Source organism: Barbatula barbatula (genome assembly GCF_947034865.1).
Source record: "Barbatula barbatula genome assembly, chromosome: 1".
Classification (NCBI taxonomy): Eukaryota; Metazoa; Chordata; class Actinopteri; order Cypriniformes; family Nemacheilidae; genus Barbatula; species Barbatula barbatula.
The window spans coordinates 11,456,952-11,483,028 of NC_136766.1; the positions used below are offsets into that span (position 1 = coordinate 11,456,952).

At 37.9% G+C, this 26,077-nt stretch overlaps 1 protein-coding gene across 2 annotated transcripts in view; it reads left to right on the forward strand.

The window, feature by feature from the left end:
- The window catches only part of mtss1lb (MTSS I-BAR domain containing 2b), a 50,225-nt gene that overhangs the window by 10,502 nt on the left and 13,646 nt on the right, over nt 1-26,077 (forward strand). For both annotated transcript variants that reach the window (XM_079463862.1, XM_079463863.1), the window contains exon 4: nt 25,510-25,594. In XM_079463862.1, coding sequence (XP_079319988.1) covers nt 25,510-25,594 — 85 coding nt within the window. The remainder of the gene's footprint in view (nt 1-25,509; nt 25,595-26,077) is intronic.

The following is a 26,077-nucleotide window of genomic DNA, read 5'->3' on the forward strand; positions in this document are numbered from 1 at the left end:
GAGGATGGGTATCTCCCAGTATGAGGTTCTATGCAATGCAGGAAACTGGACTGGTGAGGGAGAGATATACCCGGGGCGTCCAAAACTGAGGATAATAGGTACAGCCCCTCCGAATTGAATGCCTTCATTTGGCACAGCAAATGTGATGCCTATGTTAATGCAGCCTGATCTCACAGGAAATGTTTAACTTTTTTACGAGGTTGCTAATTCTTATACAAAAATGTACGATTATTAGAAAAAAGCAATATTGAAGCCTCATCCCAACCCGATCCTAAACCAAACGTCACTGGGACGAAAGCAAACCTTACTAAAATCTACAAGTGAGACCGTACGAGTTTATACATATTAGCCACCTAGTAAAATAGATAAGAATTGCAGTGAGGTTGTGTTAGTTTGTGTGTATGACAATCCTTATGTCACATGTGTCTCTTGATATTACCAGGTCCAGACATAATCTGATGAATATTTTAGCACAGATTTAGGAAAATCTGTGGGATTCTGTCAAATGGCTTTACACATGTTAAATTGTGTCAAACTGATATGAAAGTCTTACTGGTGGTCGAATGCATTATCACATTAGTCAGAATATGTCATATGGGGGTGTGTTTAGAACTGCAAGACAGAAATTTGTGAAAATCAAGGGGCTCATTTTTCGTAAGCCTGGTTGTTCTTGTAATACTTATAGTGATCTATCAATCTTTTGTGATTTTCTTGATAGGATTTTATTAGCAAAGTATTTCATAATTGAGCTCAACAACAAAAAACTTTGTACCACTTGCGTGGTACAGTGGCAGAAATAGGCTGATGATTTGATGAATTGACAACAATGGATTAAAAATAGAACAAAGACATGGCTCTGTATAGAGGATTTGTGGGTGTTTTTATGTAGCGCTTTAGTCGTTACTTGACAGAGCCAATGTCCAACAAAGAATCTGAATAATAAAAGATAAACAGTGAAAACCACAAGCTTTGTTGTTTATATTTACATTTATTTAGCAGTCGCCTTTATTCAAAGCAAGTTAATTTGAGTAAATGTTTTAGCAGTTGAACCCGTGACCTTAACGTTATCAAGACCACACTTTACCAGTTTATATTCAATTATTGTATTGGGCTCCTTTTCTATTGTCTGGGCTTTAGAATTTATGTCGTCTAGTGGGCTGCCCGAGGTAAATAGTGCGTTTGATGGAGGATGATGATCTGTGTTTGTGTGTGTGTGGGCATGTTGTGATTTTAATGAGCTGATGGAGCTGGGAGCTTCCTGTATGTCTTGTAAAAGCAGCTAGGATTGCATACGACCCCCACCCCATATGACCCATAAGGGGCTGTTTTACATGGAGACTGTTGGGCTACAAATAGAAATATGGTTGAAGAGATATTGGGAACACTTAATGAAAAGGGCGTATTAGTTGCTATTCACTCCATCTGGATTATCTTCTATATATACTGTGATGGTATGTAGAGATTCTGCCATATGCCTTATTACCATGTTCTTGAATGTACTTTTTACAGTATTTCTTTGATTGTGATGACCATTCAGTACTTCTTAATGCCCATCTATTGGATTTCTTAAAGTTATGCTTTAAAGACAAACACATAGCTTGTAGTTTTCTTTGGCATCTCAATGTCTCTTGGTGTAATCTTATTTCACAACCTTAGAAGCGAAAATATCTTAAGATATAAAGACTCATTCTCAGCTAAACTCTTTAGAAATGTGCTAAAAAAGGTTTTTCGATGCCATAGAAAAATATTTTGGTTCCATAAAGAATCTTTAACATTTGAAAAAGCTTTTTTGTTTCACGAAAGGTTGTTTGTGGTAAAAAAGGTTATTTAGATTATAAAAAAGTAAGAAAGAAATTTGACTGAATGGTTCTTTGTGGAATCAAAATGGTTTTTCTATGGCATTGCTGTGAATAACCTTTTAAGCAAGTTAATTTTTAAGAGTATAATGCATTTCCTATATGAGTGTATTTTGGCTTAGTATATTGGTACCTTTTTCATTTATAGAATGTGTCTTATTTTGTGTCCTGTTTTGTGACATTCAGCTTATCTTAGATTCGATATGCAAGCCTTGGGGTCAAATTTAGTCATCTCTGATTTAGACAAAGATGGGTCAAAGTAAACAATTAACCTTTGGGTCAGCATAGACTAAGATTGTAGTTGTTGTATGACAAAGCTTTTCGTTTTACCTTTCAGAATAACATAAAAACAATTCAGTATACCATCAAAGTCAATAAAGAGATAAACCGGAGGTTGAGCTCAGGTTAGGACACTAGGGGCAGGGGCAGTTTACGTTTAGTGATCATGTGACCTGACTTATACAATTATTCAATGCCAAAGGGAGGGCAGCTACCAAGGTTTTAAAACACCTCACAGACATGCCCTGGAGCAACATCAAAGACGGTAAGAGAGAGAGGCAAACCGATATAGTCAATGGATCACAGGGCTGACGGACACAGAGAAAAAGTTAAATGTCTCAAAGTTAGACCTGAGAGAGAATATGATATTCAGAAAATATGAGACCATGATTAGAGCGCAATATATCAGGATAAAGGTTGTATATCAAGTGTAAACACTGCATCAAGACATGCTTTTGTGCTTTTTTAGGGATGCCAAAAAAATGTTGTCCTGGGCTTTGTGCAATTGACCTTGCAATAGATATATAAACTTTTTTAATAGTCTCCAGTGTAATGTTTTATCATTTGTCTATCAGAAAATCTTCCAGATGCTTTAGAGAGGTTGAAGCAGGAAACCGGTTTCACAGTTTTCTCATAGTTCTGGAGAGTTGGGCTCAGGCTGTAGGGTTACAGATTCTCCCGCAATCTGAATATCTGACAGGTCACCTATTTGACCAAATTCTTGTATTAACCACTGCTGAACAGCTTAGTCTGGTACAACTTGTCCAAACTTGCTTTTGGTGTGCGACCTGGACAATATATACTGTAGTCACAAAAGATAACCTCAACACAAATAATATTAACCCCTATAACAATGGGTGTTCGTAATAATTTGGCCAACCCTTGTATAAATAGACATTTTACTTATCCTTTTCTTTTAACATTCAAGAGTCAAAATTAACTCCAGAGTACATCGTCATGTTGCCTGGTACAGTTTATGTTTAGGAGACCCCCTCCCAAACACAACAGCACAAACTGCCACGAAGCTAAGGAGGGGACGGTAGTGAACTGTAACGAAACGGAAGCAAACACAACAACACACACACACAAACGCACTCCAGGCCTTCATCCTCTCTATGGGGGTCTGTCACTATACTGGGGAAGGAAACTGATGCTTCCTGTCAGTAACTACCTAGAATCTGCTTCTCATTTAGTGTCCTTTCACTGATCCTCACCCTTATGGTCTTCCTTTCGTGTCGAGCTGGTTGTAGCTACAGCGTTCTTCATCACCATCAATTCTATCTGTGTTCTCACATCGGCAGGGCTATAGAATAATTTGAGATTATGGTCTCCGGCTCCTTAGGGGTATAGGGATAATTCACCCATATTCTGTCATCACTTACTCACCTTCAAGGTGTCTGATTACATTTCTTTGTTCTGATGAACACAGAACAAGACTGCTTATAACCAAACAGTTCTTGGACCCCATTGACTATGATAGTAGGAAATTGTATTTAATATTTTGAAGAATGCAGTTCCGGCGCTTTTTTGGCTACCATTGTAATTTTTCCTACTATGACAGTCAATGTTGCCCAAGAACTGTTTGGTTACAAGCATTTGTCTAAATATATTTTTATGTGTTCAACCAAAACAAATACATTTATAAAGGTGGAACAACTAGAGAGTGAGACATTCATGACAGGATTTTCCCTTTAAGCGAAATTAAGGCTTTAGAAAAGTTTTTTTGCCCTTTTCACATGTGTATAATAAGTGGCAGGGGGAAAGAACACTGCGTCAACAGGCCGAGATAATAATCTTGTTCTGTATGGATGGATTCAGATGAGGGAGTCTAGCTGTGTCTGTGAGAACCCTAATTCATGAGCCAGAATCAAAACAAAAAGTGCTTTGGCTTGTCCTCTTCAGCTCCCTCTTAGTGTCTCGCTTTCTCTTTTTTCGCTCAGTCTCTCACACAGAGACTCTCTTTCCCACTCTGTTCTCTCTTGTCTGTGGCAAGAGAGAATGCTGATAGATCGCAGTCTGTTTTGGAAGCCTGGTACAGGGGCGCTCGTAAAAAAGGCGCTCTGCAGATGTGTGCGCAGAGGGCTCGTCCGGCGCGTTTTACTGCCCTGCTTGCATGAGCCGAATTGTAGCGAGCATAATGAACATCATAAATCTGATTCATGTACCAGGGGGGCAAAATGGCTTCCCTCATAGTCACGAGTAACGGGAAAAATGTCTGCCAGCTCAGCAACTGACGGGCTATTTGAAGGATCAGTCTGGGTGGGGTTTAGTATTTCCCCAGATGTTTGACGTACAGTTGGTGAAGGCAACAGGGTGTTACTATTCACACAAGCATGTAAGCAAACAGGGTCAAAGGAACATTCTCAGTGTCCTTTGCACTTCTGTTTCTGATTCAAGCACACCGATCTGTCTGTGAGTGTACTGTTGTTTACCACTACAGACTGTATGCTAGGTTAGAAGAAAAATGCTTTAAAGTATATCATTTATATTTAACTTATTTTTCCATTTATCCACCTGCTTCCCATTCCATTGTTATAGGTTGTTTCAGCCAAAAATGAATATTCGGTCATCATCTACTCAACGTCTTGTCATTTCAAACCTGTATGACTGTCTATCTTCTGCACAACATAAAATAATATATTGAAAACTATTGGTAACCGAACAGTGGCGGTACCCATTGACTTCTATTGTATGGACAGAAAACCAATTCAAGCCAATGGGTACCGCCGATGTTCAGTTATCAACATTCTTCAACATTACATTCTTTTGTGTTCTGCAGAAGAAAAAGTCCCTTTAATGATTCGATACCTTGTTGCATTGTAATAGCCTTACAATACTAGCATTTTTTGTTTGAAACAAACCAAATATTTTCAATTAGATGGTGTAAACTGGTTGCACGCACAGCTAGGCAGCCAAACTAAACACACTAATCAGTTCTTCAGTGTATATATAAGGTTCTGTAGGATCATATATGTATAAAATACTTATATATAAAATAAGTTTATATGTCTAAAATAGGAAAGAAAGAAAATAAAGACGCTATTTGGTGTATTTTCATACATTTTAATGTAAAACGTTTTTCAAAGTTTTTGAATACTGTGACCGTTAGAATGTTTTTTTATTTCACTATTATAAAGTCAATGCCATTGTTCATATATTAAGCCATACGTCACTCTATCCCCAAGGATCCTTTTAAAAAGATAAGAAAGAATCTCTTCTTACAAACCATCCTTGGCTTTACCCTCCCCATCAACACACTCACAAGAAAATGACTGCTGGTCTTTAATTTTACAGGGCGGTTTGATGGTGCAGAACTCCCCATTGGTAGGACGAGTCTGACTCAGCTTTTCCAATATGGCTTCCCAAACACACAAACACACAGACACGCTCCTCATGGGAACACCTGTTCTCACTGAGATACTTTAACAGCTAAGCACTCCCAGACCCTCCCAAACTTTACATAGAACTTTAACACCTCATTATCATGACAAACGGTAAATGAAAGGCAAGAAGTTTGAAAGCTGTTCCTGTCTTTGAGGTGAAATTATTGAAGGCTACCAAAATAATGACCACCAGCAGAGAAAGACTCTTCTTATCAATCCTTGTCAGCAGTTATTAGGTATCATTTGGATGCACATCAGGATTTTATTTTATTTTTTAATATGTTTATTTCTGACATTATCTTTTTCTTAAAGGTATAGTTCAATCAAAAAAGTTCTGTCATAAATTACTCATCCTTTAGTTGCTTCAAACCCGTATACATTTCTCTGTTCTGTTGAACGAGAAAGAAATATATTTGCAACATTTCTGAGGCATATTGACTACCATCGGAGGAAACATTATTGTGTTCTGTTTAAACAAATGAAGATATTTTGAGGGATTTATGGAAAGCAAACAGCTCTTTTTTATTACTACTGTGATAGTTAGTTGTGCCTCAGAACCTAAGTTCCTAAAACATTATTCCAAATATCTTTCTTTGTGTTTAACCAAACACAGAAATTCATACAGGTTTTCGAGTAATTCCTGACACAATTTTCCTTTTGGGGGGTGAACTTTCCCTTTAAAGCAGTAGTTCTCACTGTAAACCCATTTAAAAAACTGCCGCCCCCCATACTGTACATTGAGGATAAAGAGTAAAATAGTAAAAAAGAAACCCAAAAGAAACCATCACAGAAATGAATGGTTTTCAATAAAATACCATTGTGAACCATTAGCTATTTGTGATACATTCAGCTGCTGTTCAGCCGCGTGCTGACCGTATACACTAGTGCTTATACTTTGTGCAGTCTTAAGCGTGTTCTGTACAGTAATGAAAACAGGTCGCACCACAACAAATGAACACTCACACAAATTCTTCCAAATATATTTTGAGGTAGCACAGGTCAAATTTAGGGAGCATTAAAATGTGCCTAAAATGGTCGCAATTTCGAGCCCAGCACTGCATCATGCTAAAAGGGAGCCGCAGAGAAGACAGATTTTTGTATGCAAAACCCGGAAGCGAGTTAGCATTTTAGGACTTCCGTTTCCCTCGCTCCAAAGTTAATCGCCTGAAATAAGGTCTGTGGTAAACAAAAGCTCGAAATATTTTCACGTTTTATTCTATGACATAAAACACACCAATTATGACCCCTTGTGATTTTTAAAGCCTTATTGTGGCGGTTGCTTAAAGCGACTACTTCCTTTGGCGGGGACGTTAGACATCATCATGCATGCATATAAAGCTAACAAATAATGCAACATGGGCACAATTCTCTTAAAAGATAGATGTTGATTCATTCATGGAGTAATTACTTACTAGGACACACATTTTTAATAAAGTTTTAAAGTGTTGTCGGAGGCTTTGTGTTGGAGATGTTGATATTGAACGGCCTTAAGTGTAGTCTGTTTATAGCATCGTGTTAGCTTTTAACTTCTGCGGATTCGGTAACAAATGTTGTGTTCATTTGTAAAAATGACAAAACGTGTAAACATCAAAAACCTTTGTTTGTCACAGAGCTTATTTTTCACGCTCTTCCAAAAGTCGAATAGGATAAATGCATTGGCTTTCAGTCGAGGAAGTGCGGTGCTTCCGGGTCATTTTACAAAAATACATAATCTCTGAGGCACTGGATTGTGTAAGGATTAGTGCAATGTAAGGATTGTAAGGATTATGTAGTTTTAACAGTTTCTCTGAAGGCTATGAGGTTTCAGTCAGTGGAGGAAGGAGGATTGACCCTGTGATTTGATCGCCACCTCTGCTAACACGAGCACTACACAAAAGCATATAGAGAAAACCAAAGCTCTTTACTAAAAGCTGCACCTGTTAAGAAAACAATGCATACATTTTGTGCAATTACTGCCTGTTATTTGAGTTTGTAACAGAACATTAAGCAATTTTTACATATTGTTTATTACTACATAATATAATGCAAGCGATACGCACACGAAATGATAATTTTCAGCAAAAAACTGACACAAAGACAATTGAATATGTGGCAATGAACATTCAACAACTCTTGAACGGTCCTCCTTCTCCACATTTGTAAACACTGAATGGGTACTGCCTACGTCAAGCGTGACCTTTTCAATGTTATTACGTATTACGTGAAGTCTTGATTGCTGATCAGAGCAAGGCGAGCATTTGTGTTTATAAAGCTTATACATTTTATTTTTTTAGAAAATGACCGATTGTTTCGCTAGACAAGACCCTTATTCATCGCCTGGTATCGTTTAAAGCCCTTTGAAGCTGCACTGAAACTGTAATTTTGACCTTCAACCATTTGGAGTCCATTGAAGTCGACTATATGGAGAATTATATTGGAGTATTTTCATCAAAAACTTTAATTTTTTGACATCTTACATAGACATCTTGGATGACAACATGGGTGAGTAAATTATCATGAGAACGTATGTTGGAAGTGAACAATTCCTTTAAGAGGAAAAATGTGTATGACTCATAGAAATGGAGAGTAAAACCAAAACATTATACTAAACCTTTATTATTTAAAGATTTATTCTGTACATTTCTTGCCTTGGTACAACCTATCAAACAGTGTATTTGCAATATGGAAAATAGGCTGTAGGATTCTCATTTTTTCATTATTACTTATAAAATACTAACAATAATTAGAATTTCAGATTAAAGTCCTGATTAAGATATGTGTCCGTGTGGCCCTCCAGCTATCGGTCTCTCTGAGAGGGTTCAAATCTGAAGCTGTACAGACACTGACAGAGATGTCAAATAATGATTGAATGACTGTGATTTCTGTCCTTTTGTGTAAGGGATAAGTATATATTATTTAATATACTTATTCCTTATTCTATGTCACAAATATTTTATCAGCCTCATATTTTGCAGATTGTTTTAGCCTTCGGATTGGTTGTGCTCATCACAACAGGGTAATCCATGTGGATAACTTCATATGTGTTTCGGGGCACTTTGCATTTACTACAGGATGTGGAGTATTTTTTCTCGAGTTAGTCAAAAGATAATCTGCAACACTGGATGCGGCACAGTGGCACATAACCCAGGTAGAGTCTGTACCCAGCGCCTGCCATCTCATCGTAGGCAGAGGGCGGTCCCTGCGGTGTTGCCTAGCAACAGAGACAGAGGTGCCCCTGTTGCTTGTAGGGTTGCTAAGTAACTGGGGAAAATGTTGCAGTCGTTTATGGTGTTTGCGGAATAGCAACATGGTAGGCTACAATCAGATTAGTTTGTTGTCACGAGCTGTTTCACTGTTTTTCAAATCTTCTGCGCGCAGGGAATGCAAGGGATGGATTGATTATCCATGGACTAAGTTAGCAGCAGAGCTTCAAACCGAAATTAAACATATATGTGTTCCTCAATTGGTAGAGTGTGGCGCTAGCAACACCAAGGTCACAGGTTTGATTCCCAGGGGGGACAGATAATTGATAAAATGGACCTTGAATGCACTGTGAAGTGCTTTGGATGAAGGCATCTGCTACATGTATAAATGTAGATTCAATTAAACCAGGACTGATGGGTTAACAGAGAGGAGGAAGTGTCTCTCGTCCTCCGAAACACAATGTCTGTCTCATACACACATGCATGCACATACACCCTCTGCTCTCATTAAGAAGATGGGAGACTTTCCTTGGCAGAGAGGTTTAGTTTCTGCCGCTTCCCACGTACGTACTGCTGGCTGCAGGCACAAAGAGAGCCTGTGACAGAAGGAAGTGTCCTCACAGAGAGCTGGAGAGAGAGAGGAAGAGAAGCAAATAGATGAGCATTGTGAATGCCGCTTAATTAAAGACAATAATGTTGTTTTTGTAGCACATTCTCAAAAACAAATGGCTGACTCAGGGAGGTGGAGATGGCCTAGTTTCCCACTTAAGAGGATGAGATAGGAACAGAGACGAGTTCTCAGAATAGAGGGAATGAGAGCGAAGATGAGACGGGCATTAAAAAGCTTTTTCTCGAGAGGCTTTTGCAAGCTTCTTTTTGTAAATTTTGCGTGTACTTGGTTCTAGCAATGTTGCCCTAGAACTGACAACAGAGTGAAAATGTCTGAAGCAACCGATGTACGTGCATCTGTATGGATCTGCTGATAATAAATGCATGTAATGTAAATGACTAAATGCATGAATGAATGTGATCAGTGGGTCAGCCCGGGCTGGACTAAGAATAATCCTTGCTATTAAGTATCAGCAACCAACCGTGATGTGCAGACACTACTGCTGGCTCAGCTGCTCCTATCATCACACATTTCATAAACCCTTCTCTACTGCCTCTTATGTTGTATCTAAGAGCTTTGTTTCTTCCTGAGCTATGTATCCTTTATGTTTCTATCCATGTGCTTTAATACGGCATAATTAGTTCCTGTGTGTCCTTTTACGTTTACTTTACATATGGTCTACAAAGGCACCCTCCAATGTAGCTAATCTTACTGCAAACTCCCTGAGAAAATGTCTTCTTGGGTCGTGTGCTTTTTTAACACTGCCTGTAAATGTCTGGAAAAGCTATAAACTGCTGAAGTCGAGCCCTACTGTGCAGACACGAAACCCACAGTCCACACACCATATCAGCAGTGCCGCACCATGGGAGGGCCAGATGACAGGGTCATAGAATGAATATAGATTGCACAGATCTGTAATGCATGATGAGATTATTAGAACATGAATGGTGCCAGAATGAATTGACATTGAAAGATTTATGGATATTTGAAGTGGCCATCCTATTTTCGGCTCGCACAATGTCAATCTCCATCCTTCCTCACCTTTTACTATTATAGTCTAATTTCTGTCCACTTTCTCTGCCTGGTCCCAGTGGAAGGAGCTCCTTTATGTAAAGAAAGTGCATTTATGTGCCCTTTTTGTGTTTATTTATTTATTTTTACCTCTTCTTGTTTACCTTCAATTCACTGATCTTTGTTTCTTTTGTTTTCTCACACAGCTGTGTTGTTGGTTCTTTGGGTGTGTTGGCATGGAAATCTCCTCTACAAATCATGATCTGATTTAGGTTTTAATGTCTTTAAATGCCCTTGTGTGTACGCCCGTGTCTTTGTTTGACTTGCATTTGCTCTTTTCATGCTGTTTTGTATATGCATGTATGTTGGCGGAGGAAATAAATGTATGAGAGCATACATTTTAGGCTAAGAGAGAATGGGTGAGATTGTGTTTGGCCCCAGACAGAATTCAACAGAATATACCAAAATATACTGATTGTAACAATTGTCTTTAAAAATTGTATAGACAAAATGTCTAAAATACTTCACCCCCTCCTCTGCAGGGCTTGTTGGGAATCTCTCAGGTCTCCCCAAGAAGTGGATAGAGTGCATTAAGGTGCAGACTTTGCCCTGTGTAAGGTTTCTGTGAATGGCCTTTTTGGCCATTTGTGTGTTTGTCTCGTTTGTCACCATTGTCTTGTCATGCTTGAAACTCTGGACACGGGAGAGGTCAGCAAGGGCTGTTGGTTTTCAGCCCTGATGAAATGATTTCAGGGCTCTACTGTGCAGGGCACTTTTTCCCACAGCCTGTAGACTAAGGAGAGCTGGAGCTCAGCCAGATGGGATTGCTGTTAGCAGGGCCTTTCTCTGGGAGCCCCTCCGCCTATTGCAGAAATGGAAATCTGGACCAATGACAGAGGAGAAGTCTTGAAACACAGTTATGCTGTAATAGAGCTGAAGTTGACACAAAATGCGCCAAGTTTTGAGCAATGTTTTGACCTTCTCTCTATATTTATTCAGTTTCTTAATGCCCCTTTTACCGCTTTGTCCTTCCTATCAAATCTTGTTGCTATGTAATGAGCGAAATTCACCCTGCAATCTTAAAGCGTGCAGTTGTTATTTTGAGGATATGTTTACTTAATCTGACCCTTAAAGTGTCGGTTCACCCCAAAATGAAAATCCTGTTATCATTTACTCCCCCTCTAGTCATTTCAAACCTGTATGACATTCTTTCTTCTGCAAAACACAAAAGATAATTTAGAATATTTTTTTAAGCGGCATCCATTGACTTGCATTGCTTTTGTGTCTATAGAAGTAAATGGGAGCCGTTCGCTTACCAGCTTTGTTCAAAATATCTTGTTTTGTTGTCTGCGTAAGAAAGAAAGTCATACAGGTTTGACATGACAAGAGGCTGAGTGAATGATGACATAATGTTTTGGGGGGGTTTAAAACTATCCCTTAAAGTTTTGATTTATTTGGTGTAACACCGGTCTAGTTGATTTAGTCATATACATGATATTGTTTTTTTTTACTATTATTTGAATTTTACTACATAACATTTTTAGGTCATATTACCCTCGCACAGCATTTTACAATTTTTTGTTTACATTCTTGCGGAGGAATCCTTTTTCAAACAAAAAGATTTTGGAAATCTTTTTAACACAAATGGTTTTAGAAACACTTTAAAACACTTAAGGGGCAGTTTCCCGGACAGGGTTTTGCTTCAGCCATTACTAGGCCTTAGTAAAATTAAGATATTTAAGTAATTAAAAATATATATATTTACAAAAAACATTACTGGTGTACATCTTGAGACAAAACAATCACATTTCAATATTTTAAGAAATGTCATTGCAAGTTGTTTTCGATCAAGAATCAGAGATCAGAGGACACTATTTCCTCTAGTGCACTGCAAAGATGTGTGTGACAAAGAGAGATAATATAATTGGGTGTGTGTATTTATGGTTACAGTGTCATGGGAATTGTAACATCTTGCTTGTGCAGTCAGGTTTTGTCTGTGCATGTTTTAAACATGCTGTAAATTTGATAACTGCAGTGTTACATAAGTGCTAATAGCAAAGTCTCTATATGCCTGTGTGATTATGTGTGTGTATAACCTTCTCTTTCAGTGTGACACACACACACACCAAATTGCCTCTACTTACATACATGTGTGTGTGGCAAAGTTTAGCAGATGCTAGTGTTATTATTGAAACCATCAGGCTGGAGAGAGAGTTCAGAGAGAGGCAGTACTTGTGTGATCTAAAAGAAGCATGTGTTTGTAACTTTATGCATTACACACACACACATTAACAGTACAACAACACACTGCAGCATGTTACAACATTGAAAATACTAGAGCATTCAGAACAAAAGAGTGTGAGTTTGCTTTCATCTACCAGCAGGGGTTAAACGCTAATGCTAACCAGCCCCTGGAGAGTGTCTGTAGGACCTTAACCTTCTTCTTTGCATCATTACTTATCCGGTCCTCCAGAAACTTCCACTCACGCATACAGTACACACCCTCTCCAAATCTCATCTCAGGGCTGTTCCTCATACATTATCTGTGGTCATCAGGAAATAAGCTGCTGGACATGAAACGTCATGTGGTTGCGTCCTTTTTTTATGTATTTTCTCCCCTAGAGGCTGGGTGAGATCTCCAGTACACTTTATCTTAAGATTGCTTTACATATTTTCAGTAAATATTTCTGATATGCATCAGAAAGTAAGCTTTTTCTGGAATGCTCTATGATCACAATCAAAACAAGAAAACAGGTGAAATTGGAAAACAACATTAGAGAACAGAATGCATTCATGGTTGTAAAGGTTTTTATGTGGCGTAATCTTATAGTATGTTTAAACGAAAAAAAAAGAAAAGTTATTTGTGGATAGTTTCACGTACACACAACAGCATTATCAAAACGATCTGCATTTTAATGGATCCGTAAAAAAACAATGTATTATGCCAGGCCAGTGTAAAAACGGATTGGCTGTTCATTTACATATTACAATAATGCTGCATGCTTGTGGTTCGTGACATCCACTGACCTGGCATGCATAATACAGCGTTTTTACTCGCTCTCCCAGATCCATGTAAATGCAGATCGTTCTGTCATGTGTACGTGAAACCTTTCAAAAACACAAAGGAAAAACTTTTCAGTTTTTCATCATGTAAACGTACTCTTAGAGTAGATTACAATGACTGTGGCTTCAGTCTCAGCTCAATCTGATCTGCCTCCCACAGCAGCAGCAGGAAATTCAGAAAAAAGGTGTTCCCGTGGCTGTTCCAATATGTTACATCTTTGAAGGAGAGTTCACCCCCAAAAAATACCATTCTTTTGTCATTTACTTCATCCTTATGTAATTCCAAATCTGTATGACTTTCGTTCTTCTGCAGAACACAGAAGATATTCTTTTTACATTGGTGACCAAACAACTGGACCAATCAACTACCACTGTATGACACAAAACCACTGAGACATTTCTCAAAATATTTTGTGTTCAACAGAAGAAAGAATCACGCACAGGTTTAGAACACCATTAGGGTAAATAAATGATGACAAAGTTGTATATTTCGGGCGAACTATTCCTTGAAGTGTCCAACTGGTTATATGTTAGGGACTGAGGAATGGTCAGATTTGGAAAGCAGGAAAATGCGAGCTGGTTTAAAGTTGTCATTAAATGTATTTAGTTGTACTGTTGTTAGAATTATGTCATTTGTCCACTGTGTGTAAAATTATTCATTTCAATTCATGAAATTTGTTCTTTGATTTGAATCCTGGGAATATTCATCTCTTATGCTTCCCCCTCTTCAACATTTTAGTACTTCAATGTCGACATTAATGAAACATTACAGTCCACACCTCAGAAGGCTGTGAGAATGGGTTAAGAAAAGAGAAAGTTCAGCATGCACTATGGCAACAGTTCAAATGAGTGAGCGTTTGTATTGTTTAGCGTCAGTGAGCTCATGTCCTGCGAGTGCTGTTTTTACCACCTACTGTACATGGATCCTCCAACACGCCAGCCATGAAGTCATTGGGTTTCATGAAATACGGTGGCAACTATCCAAAAAAGCCAGAGAAAATACAGAAAATTAGAGATAGAAGGCAAGTCACAGAATTTGAAAGAAAAAGAAAAAGACGAACTGAAGCGGGCAGGAAGAGGCCATGCCGTTTTTCCCTTGTATTCTTTATACCGAAAGAAAAAGACATCTGGTTTCAGCTGGGGTGTTGGAGTATTTTTAGCAACGGCAATGTCCCCTTTGCCAGGAACTTCCTTTTAGAGTAAATATTTCTTGTCCAATGTCTTCTTCATTCTGCGTTCAACCTCAAGGGGGGGGGGATGTTGGGGTTTGGTAACTGCTTGCTAATCAGATCCAGTCCCTGTCATGGCCCGAAGCCCAGCTGATTCCCATCATCCTCCATTACGCCACCATACTTAACAGCTGTGCTGATTGGACCACTGGCTTTTGTCTTGTATCTTCAGACCTGTTCAGTTTTGGGTTCATGTTATGCAGGTGATCAGACACTTTGAAGTGCCAGCCATAAGTTAAGCCAGCATTCATGATTATCTGCATTAAACCTACCGGCACATCTAATGAAAAGTTTCACCCTGAATTCACCTTTAAACTAAACTAATCCTGTAAAACCCCTTTAACTCTCATTGGCTTTGGGTGGAGATTCCTTGATGTGTTGAGTTTTTATATGGTACCATCTGGAAACTGTCAAGTCCAGATCCTGAGGATGGTTTAGAGTTAGAAATTCTTTCTGTCAACTTAGACATCGAAAAGGGTTAATACACTTTAAACGAAATGTTAATGTATTGTGGGTTATGCATTGCAAGAAAAAGAGGAAAATACTGTAATGTTTACATAAACATAACTGATTTAATCTCACACACTCAACTGAGCAATTCTGTCCATCTTTCAGGTCACTGAATAAACAGGGTAATCTTTCAGAAATGTTTTGAATCTTTCAAAAATCTTTTGAAACAGGTCAAATACGGATTTAACGGGGGCCTGGGATGGTGTATGTTTCATGTCTAAATAGAGGCCTGGTCAGAGAGATCAGAAGGTTTTGAGAGGAGAATACTCACCGGCCGTTGTGTGGTGATCCGGATCTAGCGCTCACTTTTCTGTCGTAAAGTTTTATATCTTGATTCTGATGGTACATGATTGGTGTTTTGGTGTCTCTGAGGGTTTTGTGGCCTCAATCAGAAGGACATTGAGGCCTGCAGACCTACTTTCTTTCATAATTAGATGTTTTTACTGGTAATGTGTGTTAATAGACTGTTTGGCTTGAGAGAAACTTTCAGAACTTTCACTGCCCTCGCTCTTGATTTGTGTTGTGTAAAACATGCGGATCATTGTGTAATTTTCAATATTTTTGAGCGCCTCACATATTTGGAATTTTCTATGAAGCAATACATATTTGTCAAGGTTGCCGGGCACTCTTTTGTGGAGTGTATTATGGGATAGTTCACCCAAAAATTACTCGCTCTCTAGTTGTTCAAAACCTGTATAAATGTATTTGTTTGGTTATACACAGAGAAGTATATTTGAAAGAATGCTTGTAAGCAAACTGTTCTTGCAAATCATTGATTACCATAGTAGGAAAAGTTACAATGGGTTGTCAAAAGTGCCCCAGAACTGTCTGCTGTCCTACATTCTTCAAAATATCTTATCTGTTGTTCAAAAGAACAAAAGAAAATGTAAAAAATATTTTTCCTACTGTGGGACTCATTGGGGTCCAAGAACAAGCATTATATATCCAAATATCTTTCTCTGTGTTCATCGGAACAAAGACATTTCTACAGTTTCGGAAGGTGAGTAAATCATAAATTATGATTATATTTTTATTTTTGGGTGAACCCTTTAAATGCACATCTACTTATAGATGGCAAGGATCTTTGGATCTTCTTATTTATGTTCTGGATTGTTTGTTATTGCCCCTGTGAACAAGTGTGAACTGTTCCAGACGTGTCTGTGTTCTTCACAGCCAAAAAGAGAAGTGAGGACAGCTTAATCCAGTGAGACGTACTATCAACATGTCTCAGCACAAAAAAAAAATAGAATTCAGCCAATATACTGTAAATGATCAGTTTCAGATCTTTAGATAAATATCAGAATATCATCCGTGGTAAAGTTTGAGTAAGCTGGGCCAGGCATTGTACATGATGTGAGTTGCAGCTCACCAACATGGTCAGGCCAATTGCTGTAATGCAGAATGACACATACGCCATGACTCAGCGCGACCACTCGCCTGACCTTACGAGACACTCTCTGGTTAGCCAATGACCAGCGCATTGCAACATTACATATGTGTGTGTTATATGCATGTATTGAGACAAAATTTTAAATGCTTTCTCATTTGTACGTGGATTTGGTTTTGGATAATAGCATCCGCTAAACCAGTGGTTCTTTACCGGGGGGGCGCAGAGGTACTGCAGGTGCGGCGGTTCCACGAAACCCCTACCTGGAACTCGAAAGCGAATGCAAGGAGGAACGTGATTGCAAATTGACGGAGGGCAATGTCGTGCGTGTTAGTAGGTCCTGCAGGCTCATTGTAGGTCCTGCGCAGTGCAATTTTAGGCTGCACACAAAAGCTAATGGTTTACAGTGGTATTTTAATGGAATCCATTAATTTCTCGGATGGTTTCTTTTGTTTTGTTTTCAGCAGGGTTGTTACATTTATAATCTGATCTTTTCAGATCAGTTAGTCATAAACAGGGATTTTTATATTCTTTATATACACATTATCTTATATATCCTCAATGTGCAGTATAGGGGGTGGGGGTTCACAGCGACCATGTAAAGGTTGAAAACAACTGTGCTAAACAAATAAATGGTAAATTCTGTCTTATCGATATTGCCATGATTACCAGGGCTTGAAGTGATGGTTCCCCCAAAATAAAAATTATTTCATCATTTACATCAGTCTGATGAAGAGCCTGTGTGCTCGAAACGTCACACACCATGCAAAATTCTTTTAAATAATAAAGTATTTTTTATATATTTTTGGACCTTCGCTGTGCCGACTTTTGTTACTACTGCGTGTGTTCTCTTGTATGCTTCTTTGATTTATATTCAGGTCGTGTCAGGCCTGACACAAACTACAGTGTCATCATCACTGACGGTTTTTCTGAGCATCTCAGAAGTATTTAATCAGAAGCAGTTTTTTGGGGGCAGGGGCTCTGAGGTATGAACACACGCTGTGAGGGGGAACCAGGGCTCGCATGAATTATTCTATTTCATGTACTGCTGCAGTCAGTGTTTGTTGTCTCACTCATTCTCTCTCTTTCTGCTCTGCCTTGATATGCAGCCGTTAACACCGGACTACTGCTCCTACATTTTGCGAATCTTTCACATCTAACAGACGTGTCTTTGTTCAAATCAAGAATCTAGTGATATACAGACAACATTTATGCCTAAAATTTTTAATTGATGGCTCTGACCTGCAATTCCGATTTTATGAGCCACGATCCTAGATCGTTCTAAATGAATTTATTGGCGCGCTCAATTTCCTTGAAATGAATGTGTTGTTCTCCTGATGTTGGCAGTGCTGTTTCAGGATAAGAGTGAAGGTACAGGCTACCCCGGTTGTGAGGTAAAAAAGAGTTCATGAATGGTTATTATTCAAAATTCAGTTGACATTTAGTCAGTGTATTCTGTGAAATTCACTTCATCCCTCTTACTTATTAACAGTTATTATTCAGAAATATGGTAAGTGCTTCTGTGATTGACCAATCAAAAGCAAGTATTCAGAAAGGATTATCATGTGTCATAGTATGTTCATATCAAATCCAATGTTAAGTATTAGAATGTGTCTATGTAAGAAAACTATATTTTTGGTGTATGGTACATTTTTGTATAGAACACTCTTAATGGCCAGTAATGTCTGTTTCAAGGGGATATAATGTGTCCTGGGAACTAGGCCATGTTGGTGTGGTTCACTCTTACACAAACAAGCAACCACAGTGTGACCCTTGGGGCCCATTATGTTATAATATCTAATTCCTACATGACAATTATCATGGACTTAAAATGCAATAAAAAATATAGCTGCAAACAACGATTGCGGGATCAAGCCCTACAAGGGCACAAATGGAAAGACATGTGGACATTTCTGATGATTAGTTTCTGCACAGCAGATATGTAAAAGAATTAAGAGCTCAATATAATTGCATATAACAATTTACCAAACTTGTGTGAGGGAACAAGATCCAAGTTTCGTGTCGATACACAAAAGTGTCGCCATAGAGACAGCCACATGACCTTTTGGTGCGCTCGCCTTGATTTCATTGAGTCTGTATATGAGAACCATTTGATCAATCAGATTTATTTACTTTTATTTAAGGGTGTCTCTAGAAGCTATATAACAAAATCAGTGCAGACCAGACAGCTTTTGTTGGAGGAGTTCGAAAAAGTATGTTTATGTAATTCAATATGGCAGACAGGAAGTATGGTGGAATATGAAATCTTTGATATCAACGAACTCGCCTTGAGCCAACAAATAAACAAATGTGAATCGAATAACATGATTTCCTCTTATGTTAAAAGCATTTTAATACATTTTACAGGTCTGAATACACACTGAATTGCGTAGCAATGCGATTTTTGTAAAAGTTTGTAAAAGTTGGAGTTATTAGCAAAAACAGCTATTTTTTGTAACTTAGGACCACTAGGTGGCGCTGCCCCGAAACAGAGTTGTTACCTCAGGACGGGCTTGTGATGACACCTACCAATAGGTGTCAATACCTGAAAGTTTGGTGAAGGTGCAGCATCAAATCCATTTTGGTGAGCTCCCAGTCAAATTCGTTGACGTGCTGTACGAGACCGGATCGACCAATCAAAAATCCTTTGTTTTCTTTTTGTCAGCACTTTCTCTAGATGCAATATACCTAATTTCGTGCAAATCGAGCTTGACCCCTAATGACACACTGAGATTTGAATCTCTCCAGCATTAAACAACTTCTCTTTCTATCCGTTTTTTAACACACAGGTAAATGGCACAAATGTATGCATAGATATATGGAATTTGTTTGTTTTTCTAAACATGCAATGTGTTTTTGTGCTGTAAGACTGTCTTACTGCTGAAACAGTGCTGTTGGTTTTATAGCCTGTATTCACTTTCCTCTAAAAAACGAATACATGGTTCATTAAAGAGCACATATAGACAATAGTAAAGGCTATAGTTTGGGTGTTGATGTTATGTTTATGCTGTAGTAACAGTGAAGGTTTGTATGTTTGTGAGAATGAGTGTGTGCTTTATCTGAGTTTTGCAGTGAGAAGAAAAGGGGCAGGCACAAATCTTTCAGCAGTTTTCATTTCTTCTGTTGCTATGGCAAAGCATGAGCAAGAGGGGCATAAAGCCACAAGGAGCAAAGGCAAGAGAGGGAGAATGCGGAAATGTCACCATAACCTTGCTGAAACTTTTAGAGGTTAAGTAATATTTCATGGAAATTATGTGATTTTACCCATCACCAAATAACTAAGTTTGTTTAAGGGTGACAAGTTCTTGTATCACTTTTTCTACCTGACTTTCATTCCGAAATACACTCCATCTTTATATCATCAATAGCAAGCTCGTATTTCAAATTTGACCTCAGATTTAAAAGAAGTTGCTTTGGAGATAGTATTGGCCTTTAGTATCTATAGGCATTTGCAGTATGAGCGTACCAAACACAATTAGTAAAGAGTGAATTATTAAAGGCTGAGTGGCATGAAGGCAGATTTGAAAAGAAATGATCTGGAGAGATGGAGGCTGGTCTGGGTGGGGGTTTGAGGCCCTGCAGGCTTAAGCTTCGCCGACACGCTTTCATGTTGAACAGCTCAACAGACAGTCATGAGGGAACATGCGCCACACATCATCATCTCTGGTGACGCCGGTGAAAGGGATGTCTGAATTAAAGCTAGAAAACTGATAGAGAGAGAGATGTGGGTTTGAGCAGCGTAATGTGAGATTCAGAACATGGCAAACATCTGAGAGGATAAGGTAGAGGAATTTTCTACAAAATCAAATTGATGCAATTTAGATTTACTATTTGCATAAGGTATCATGAGCTAGATTCTTTATTTCAAAATATAATAGTTCATTTTGTTTATGTATTGTTCAGTTCATTTATGTTAGAATAGATCTTGTTTTTAAGTTGGAAATACCAATAAAACCAGTGTCTTGTGGGTTTTGGTAAGTGAACATTAACCACAATATTTAAAGTCACCCTGTAATGCAATTTTTTTCAATGTTGTTTATATACCTATGTAGTGTTTTTAATGTTTTAAGATAAACCATGTGAAAATTAATCATTTTAAAACATTGCAATCCCTCAATTTCTTCTCCATAAAACTGCAGTTTGAAACTGCCTCTGTTTATGACATCATTACCCTGTTAACCAATCACATTAACAGATTTGAGCTTAAAAGTTTTTATTTAATAAACCTGTGTGCAACATGCACGCACTCTTCACATGTTGATTGAGGCATCTATGTACCTATAACCAATGGTCCGAGCTCATGATTGAATGGAGGTGGGGACTAATTGGCATATTCTTTAATCTGCATATTTAAAATTAAGCTTCATGCTTAAAGATGAGTTTTAACTTTTAAGTGATAAATGCACTTTAATACTGCAAAATGTATAATGCTGAATTATAAACATGTAGTACATTATTTATAACAGTTATCACTAAGAATCTAGAGAAACTGTTATTTTAGATGGTGCTTCTGGCCTAATTGTTAAGACTCATATAAGTTAAGGCGGTATGTAGCAACAGTTGAATGACTCGAGACTGTCATGACGGCTACTGTCCTGTAATTCAGCACAGACTGATTGATTTTTGCACCACTCAATGCACAGTCTGGGATGTGTCATCCACCATCTGTTGCCCTGGAAACAGCAAAGAGGCTGGACAGTTACTAACTAGCCAGTTAAAACAGCCCATCGGTTTAGTAGAAGAAAAATCTGTGATACTAATTCAACATTAGTAGATTCATTTTTCAGTTTATTTTGTATGACTCTTATGACAGTATTTTTGCTGCTTTTTACAGTTATTCTATCATTGAATGATTTGTTTTTTTCGATCATGTTTTCACTCTCAGCTTCAGATTTGCGTGTAGTGAAATAGCATCACAGGTTAAGGGCTTATGACACGTGTGCGCAAGCTATTGCCTAAACCCAGTCAGTATCAACATTATAGTCATTAAGCAGTCTCTCTCTCTCTCTCTCTTTCTCTCTCGTATAAGTGCTCTGTATGTCTTTGTGATGGTTGCCAGCAAAGTAAATGGCCATGTCTATCTAGTTGCTTTATTCAATTAAGTTTAGAAGCCACTGAAGGAATTCCCGAAGGAATTTGTGATGTTGTTTTTGTGTATGATGCATTCATTTTATATTTTTATATTTTATATCAACAGTGTATACATGTTTTGATGATGCTTTCGTGAAAAGTGTGAGTGACCCTATTTCATGAGGACGATTATTATTTTTACACTCTTCGTGTAACTCTTTTACATTTATATCTTTTAATTTTGGGGTGTGCTTTTTCACAGTGGTCTGCTTGCGGTGACTAAATGCCATGAGAAAAATCAATATGTGCGGGCTATCATGGCGGTGAGGGTCCTAGCAGTGGGGGCAACGGTAAACACAGACTGCTGTAACAGATGGAGGCGACAGCACTCTGTGAATACTGACACTCTATATAGATTACTGCAGTAAAAACATGCAAGACTGGACATCCAAAACATTTCAGTTTTGTGTTTTCATTTAAATTGCTTACATCGGACACACGTTGAGAAAATCACAGTTGAGAGCTCTACAATAAAAAATATTCAATACAGGCAGTAGTCAGAATAAAGGAAGAGCAAACAGAAACCCGTTAGAAAATCAAAAAAAAAAAAATGCGTACTATTTGTCTTTAGCTAAATCATGGATGAAATCAAGAGTCCTAATCACCAAACATAAGGTCAGAAATGCGAGAATAGTGTTGTCTGCTTCTAAACTCAGTTTAAACTTGAAATTATTTTTATAAAACCTATTAACACGAAAATACTCAGCGCTTCTGTAACATTGATCGCTTACCAACCTGTAAAACATGGCTGTGTGCACCTTCCGTGCTTGTGCTGCGGGGAAGCCTGTGTGTTTCTGTGCAAAATTGGAATATCACATGAAACATTCGCGATTAAGCACCATTTCCATCCAACTAGTCAGCCATCACTTTCCTAATAAACTGCCACTAAATATCAGTAAGAAAAGTAACAGAAGCCACTGAATATAATAATTTTCATATATAATAATACGAAACACTATAAACATGGTGCTTTTGTGGATGCCTGCTGTTTGGTAAACATAGATCGTGACAGTTCTAAGAGGCAATTACAGAAATATGACTTTGCTCAGTAATTTAAGAATGACCATAACAACATTTCTGGTGCTGTGTAACAAGACCAGTACTCTGGTTAGTTAGGTAGTCTTAGGTAGTTATGTGAAATTATTTTATTTGCAAATTAAGGGTTTTTAATTCGAAATTTGCCATTTCTATCACTCGTTCCGGATGCAAAACTTCAAAATGCAAAAAAACAGAGTGATGGAACCCACTTGTTAACAGAGTAACTCCAAACTTTCACCCGAACATTAATGTGCTAGTTTTTCTCAACAGAACATTGTAAATATAAACATGATGATCATATACAGACCTTAGTGTGTATTTATGGTTTTTATGGCATTATGTGCAATATGCTTTAGGCCCTATTAACAGATTTTTCATTCGATCTGCGTGGTCTTATTCCAAAATGGTCACAAAATCTAAATGCTAACAAACTATTCTCAAACTTTGTTTTAAAAAAACGATAAACTTCTTTTTAAACTCACATTTATGTACATCAAATTACTGAAAAATTATTATACCGTGCCTTTTGTATTGCATTAGACTATGGTGTAAAAATACTGGCTCATTTTAACTTCGCAGCATTCACTTATATTTTTTCATCAAGGCTGTATAAAGTTGCACTGAACAATGCTGAACAATTTGCTTTTATTTGTTTTCATATGACATTTTATATTTAGCTTAATCTTGTTGGGTTATAGCCTATCTTGCATTCTTGTGCCTCTTCGTTGTTCTGCATTTACCTATAAAAATATAAATAAAAGAGTAAAACTTCACCCCATCTCCTGAGCAACGAAAGAACAAACTAGGGTTCCTTTTAATGGTAGCATGGACATGTGCAGAAGTGCCTGCGCATAAAGAAAATGTAAAGACAATGCCACTGTAGACAGACACAAGCACAGGCTGAGCGACGGCTCAATTCAAAAGCAATTAAAATGTGCAAAAAAAGCTCTCTCGCTCCCTCCATCTCCATTCACACATTTTCTAGTTGCCTTTGCTCTTTGGTCAATTTTTACTCATAATCTTATGGTGCTATGGCACTTTGATATTAGACATTGTCTATCATGTATCAGCTGACTCCGACGTGGTTGTGTTGTGTGTGTGGGTTGGATTAATGAATGGTTGCTGGGTAGAACAGGAGGCAAGAGGCAGGAATGTGTTAAATATGAATGGAGCTTCTTTCATGCGTACTTCAGCCTCTCTCTGTGTTTATATGCATGTGTGCTCTTCTGAGTGTGTGCTTGCTGAAAATGTTTGCCACGTTTATACATCCAAATTGTCCCGATGCTATCCATTTTAGGGCAGGATGTACAGGAAGGGATCTTTAATGGTCCACTTTGTGAAATTTAGCGACATCCAATGGTTTACGAATTGCAACCAACGGCTATCTCCACCCCTCCACCTCCTTTTCGAAGCACTATGGTGGCTGACACATCACTAAGATGTTGTCACATTTTAACTTCTTTCCCGAAGAAAATGGCGTTTTTATGAAATGATGTTCAGGGCTACTGTAGAAACAACATAGCGAATTCCATGTATGGACCTGTAGTGTATGTAGATAGAAATGAGGTAATAAAAGCATAATTCTTCATTATGTATGGTCTTTATAAACCTCTGAGAACATAGTTATGTATATTATGTTACATTTCTGTCATAGATCCCCCTTAATCTTCCAATTTTCACCTTTAAGGGGTCAATAATGAGCCTTTTAGTTCACATTTCCGTTCTGAGCCTGTATTTAATTTTATATTTGACCTTTTAATGTTCTAAAACATCTCAGCCTACCCTTATGATTTGCATTCACATTTATTCATTTAGAAGATACTTTTAAGTGAATTAACTCATGTCTTGGCATCTCGATCGGCTCTGTTGCTCTTTGAGAGATATTATTAATGAAAAAAGGAATGATGCAGACTATACTCTAACATTTGGTGAGAATAGTCATTATTTTGAGTCAATAGCAGTCTCACAAAGAGACTTTCGACCTAGATGGAAGAATTTTGGGGTCACAGTGGGTGGTTGTCGTCTCGACGTTGGTCTCATCTAGATTAACCCTGGCTAACCCATTACTAAACTACTGTCATCCAGCTGGATGGCATTCTGTAGTCTGGTGCTGGGAGATCTAAAGTCAGCTCAGAGACAGATTGAATGCTGGAATTTAGTTATTTTCTCAGAGATAAAGCTGAAAGTGCTAATGTGTGGTATAGGTGGGGAAATCATTCATTTCTGCTTCCAGTTTGTCATTTAGAAACACTGTAGGCATTAAATGTTTATTGGACAGATGCCTTGGTATGTTTTGAGTTACTTTGCCAGTCAGTGTTTATTTTTTATATTCAAACATTTATTTTTTGTTTTCGTGTTGTGTTTAATGATCTTTTTTAAGAACAGTGTGTCATAGACTGGAATTCATGGTCAGTTTAAATGGATGGTGAGGGTCCAGCTAACACTTCCAGGCTTTATTTATCGCCTTCTCTGTTCAACAATTCAGTTTGAGGTGTAAATACTTATACACTTAAACACAATAGTAGGTTTCCAAGCCACCTTCTTTGGAAGAAAGCAGACGGCCTGTTACAAATTCTGAGGTCAGGATTTTCCAAATGTTCACCCGCTTCTAAAAATAGCTTTATTTATACTCTGGTTACAGATTGCACTCACACATTAGGTAGTGCTTTCAATGTAACTGCCTCCTATATACAACCTGAACTGTGTACATTTAGTCAATGTAAATATTTGAAGGACTTCTCTAGGCATTGTTGTTCCTGTACATTCTACTATAATCATCTCTGTTGTGAAGTATTGTTCTGACTGTTTTCTATCATTTGTGTGTTCTGTAGGTGCCACCAGGGATATTGGATCAGCGCTGACACGGATGTGTATGAGACATCGCAGCATTGAGGCTAAACTACGCCATTTTACTAAGTATGAACACACATCTTCTGTCGTCCACTTTCTGTCATGAATTATGATACGTCCAAATGTAAACTACCATAAGTTTGAGATGACTTGACAAAAATGTTTCTCATGCTCTTAAAAATCTTTTCATTAGAAGGTGTATGTTTCAAAGGTCGTAATCACTTGTGTGGACAAACATATAATTATGCCAACATATTAATTTCTATATAGAAAACTACATTTTTACAAAAATAATATATTTTTTAAAATAATGAATAGCCAATAAGAGTCCAGCATAGATGGAAATTCCTTCAATACCGTTTAAAAACCGTCCCTGGTTGAGACATCAAGAAGCTGGATAAAATGTCAATAAATAAAAATATAAGTAAAGAACGAGTGAGTGATCCCAAAGTTGACCAGTAGTGCACATGCTACAGTGTAAACTACACCGTGTGGGTTGTATTGTGTTTATTAAATACCCAAAGGCCTCTTAAACACTTGATTTTTCTT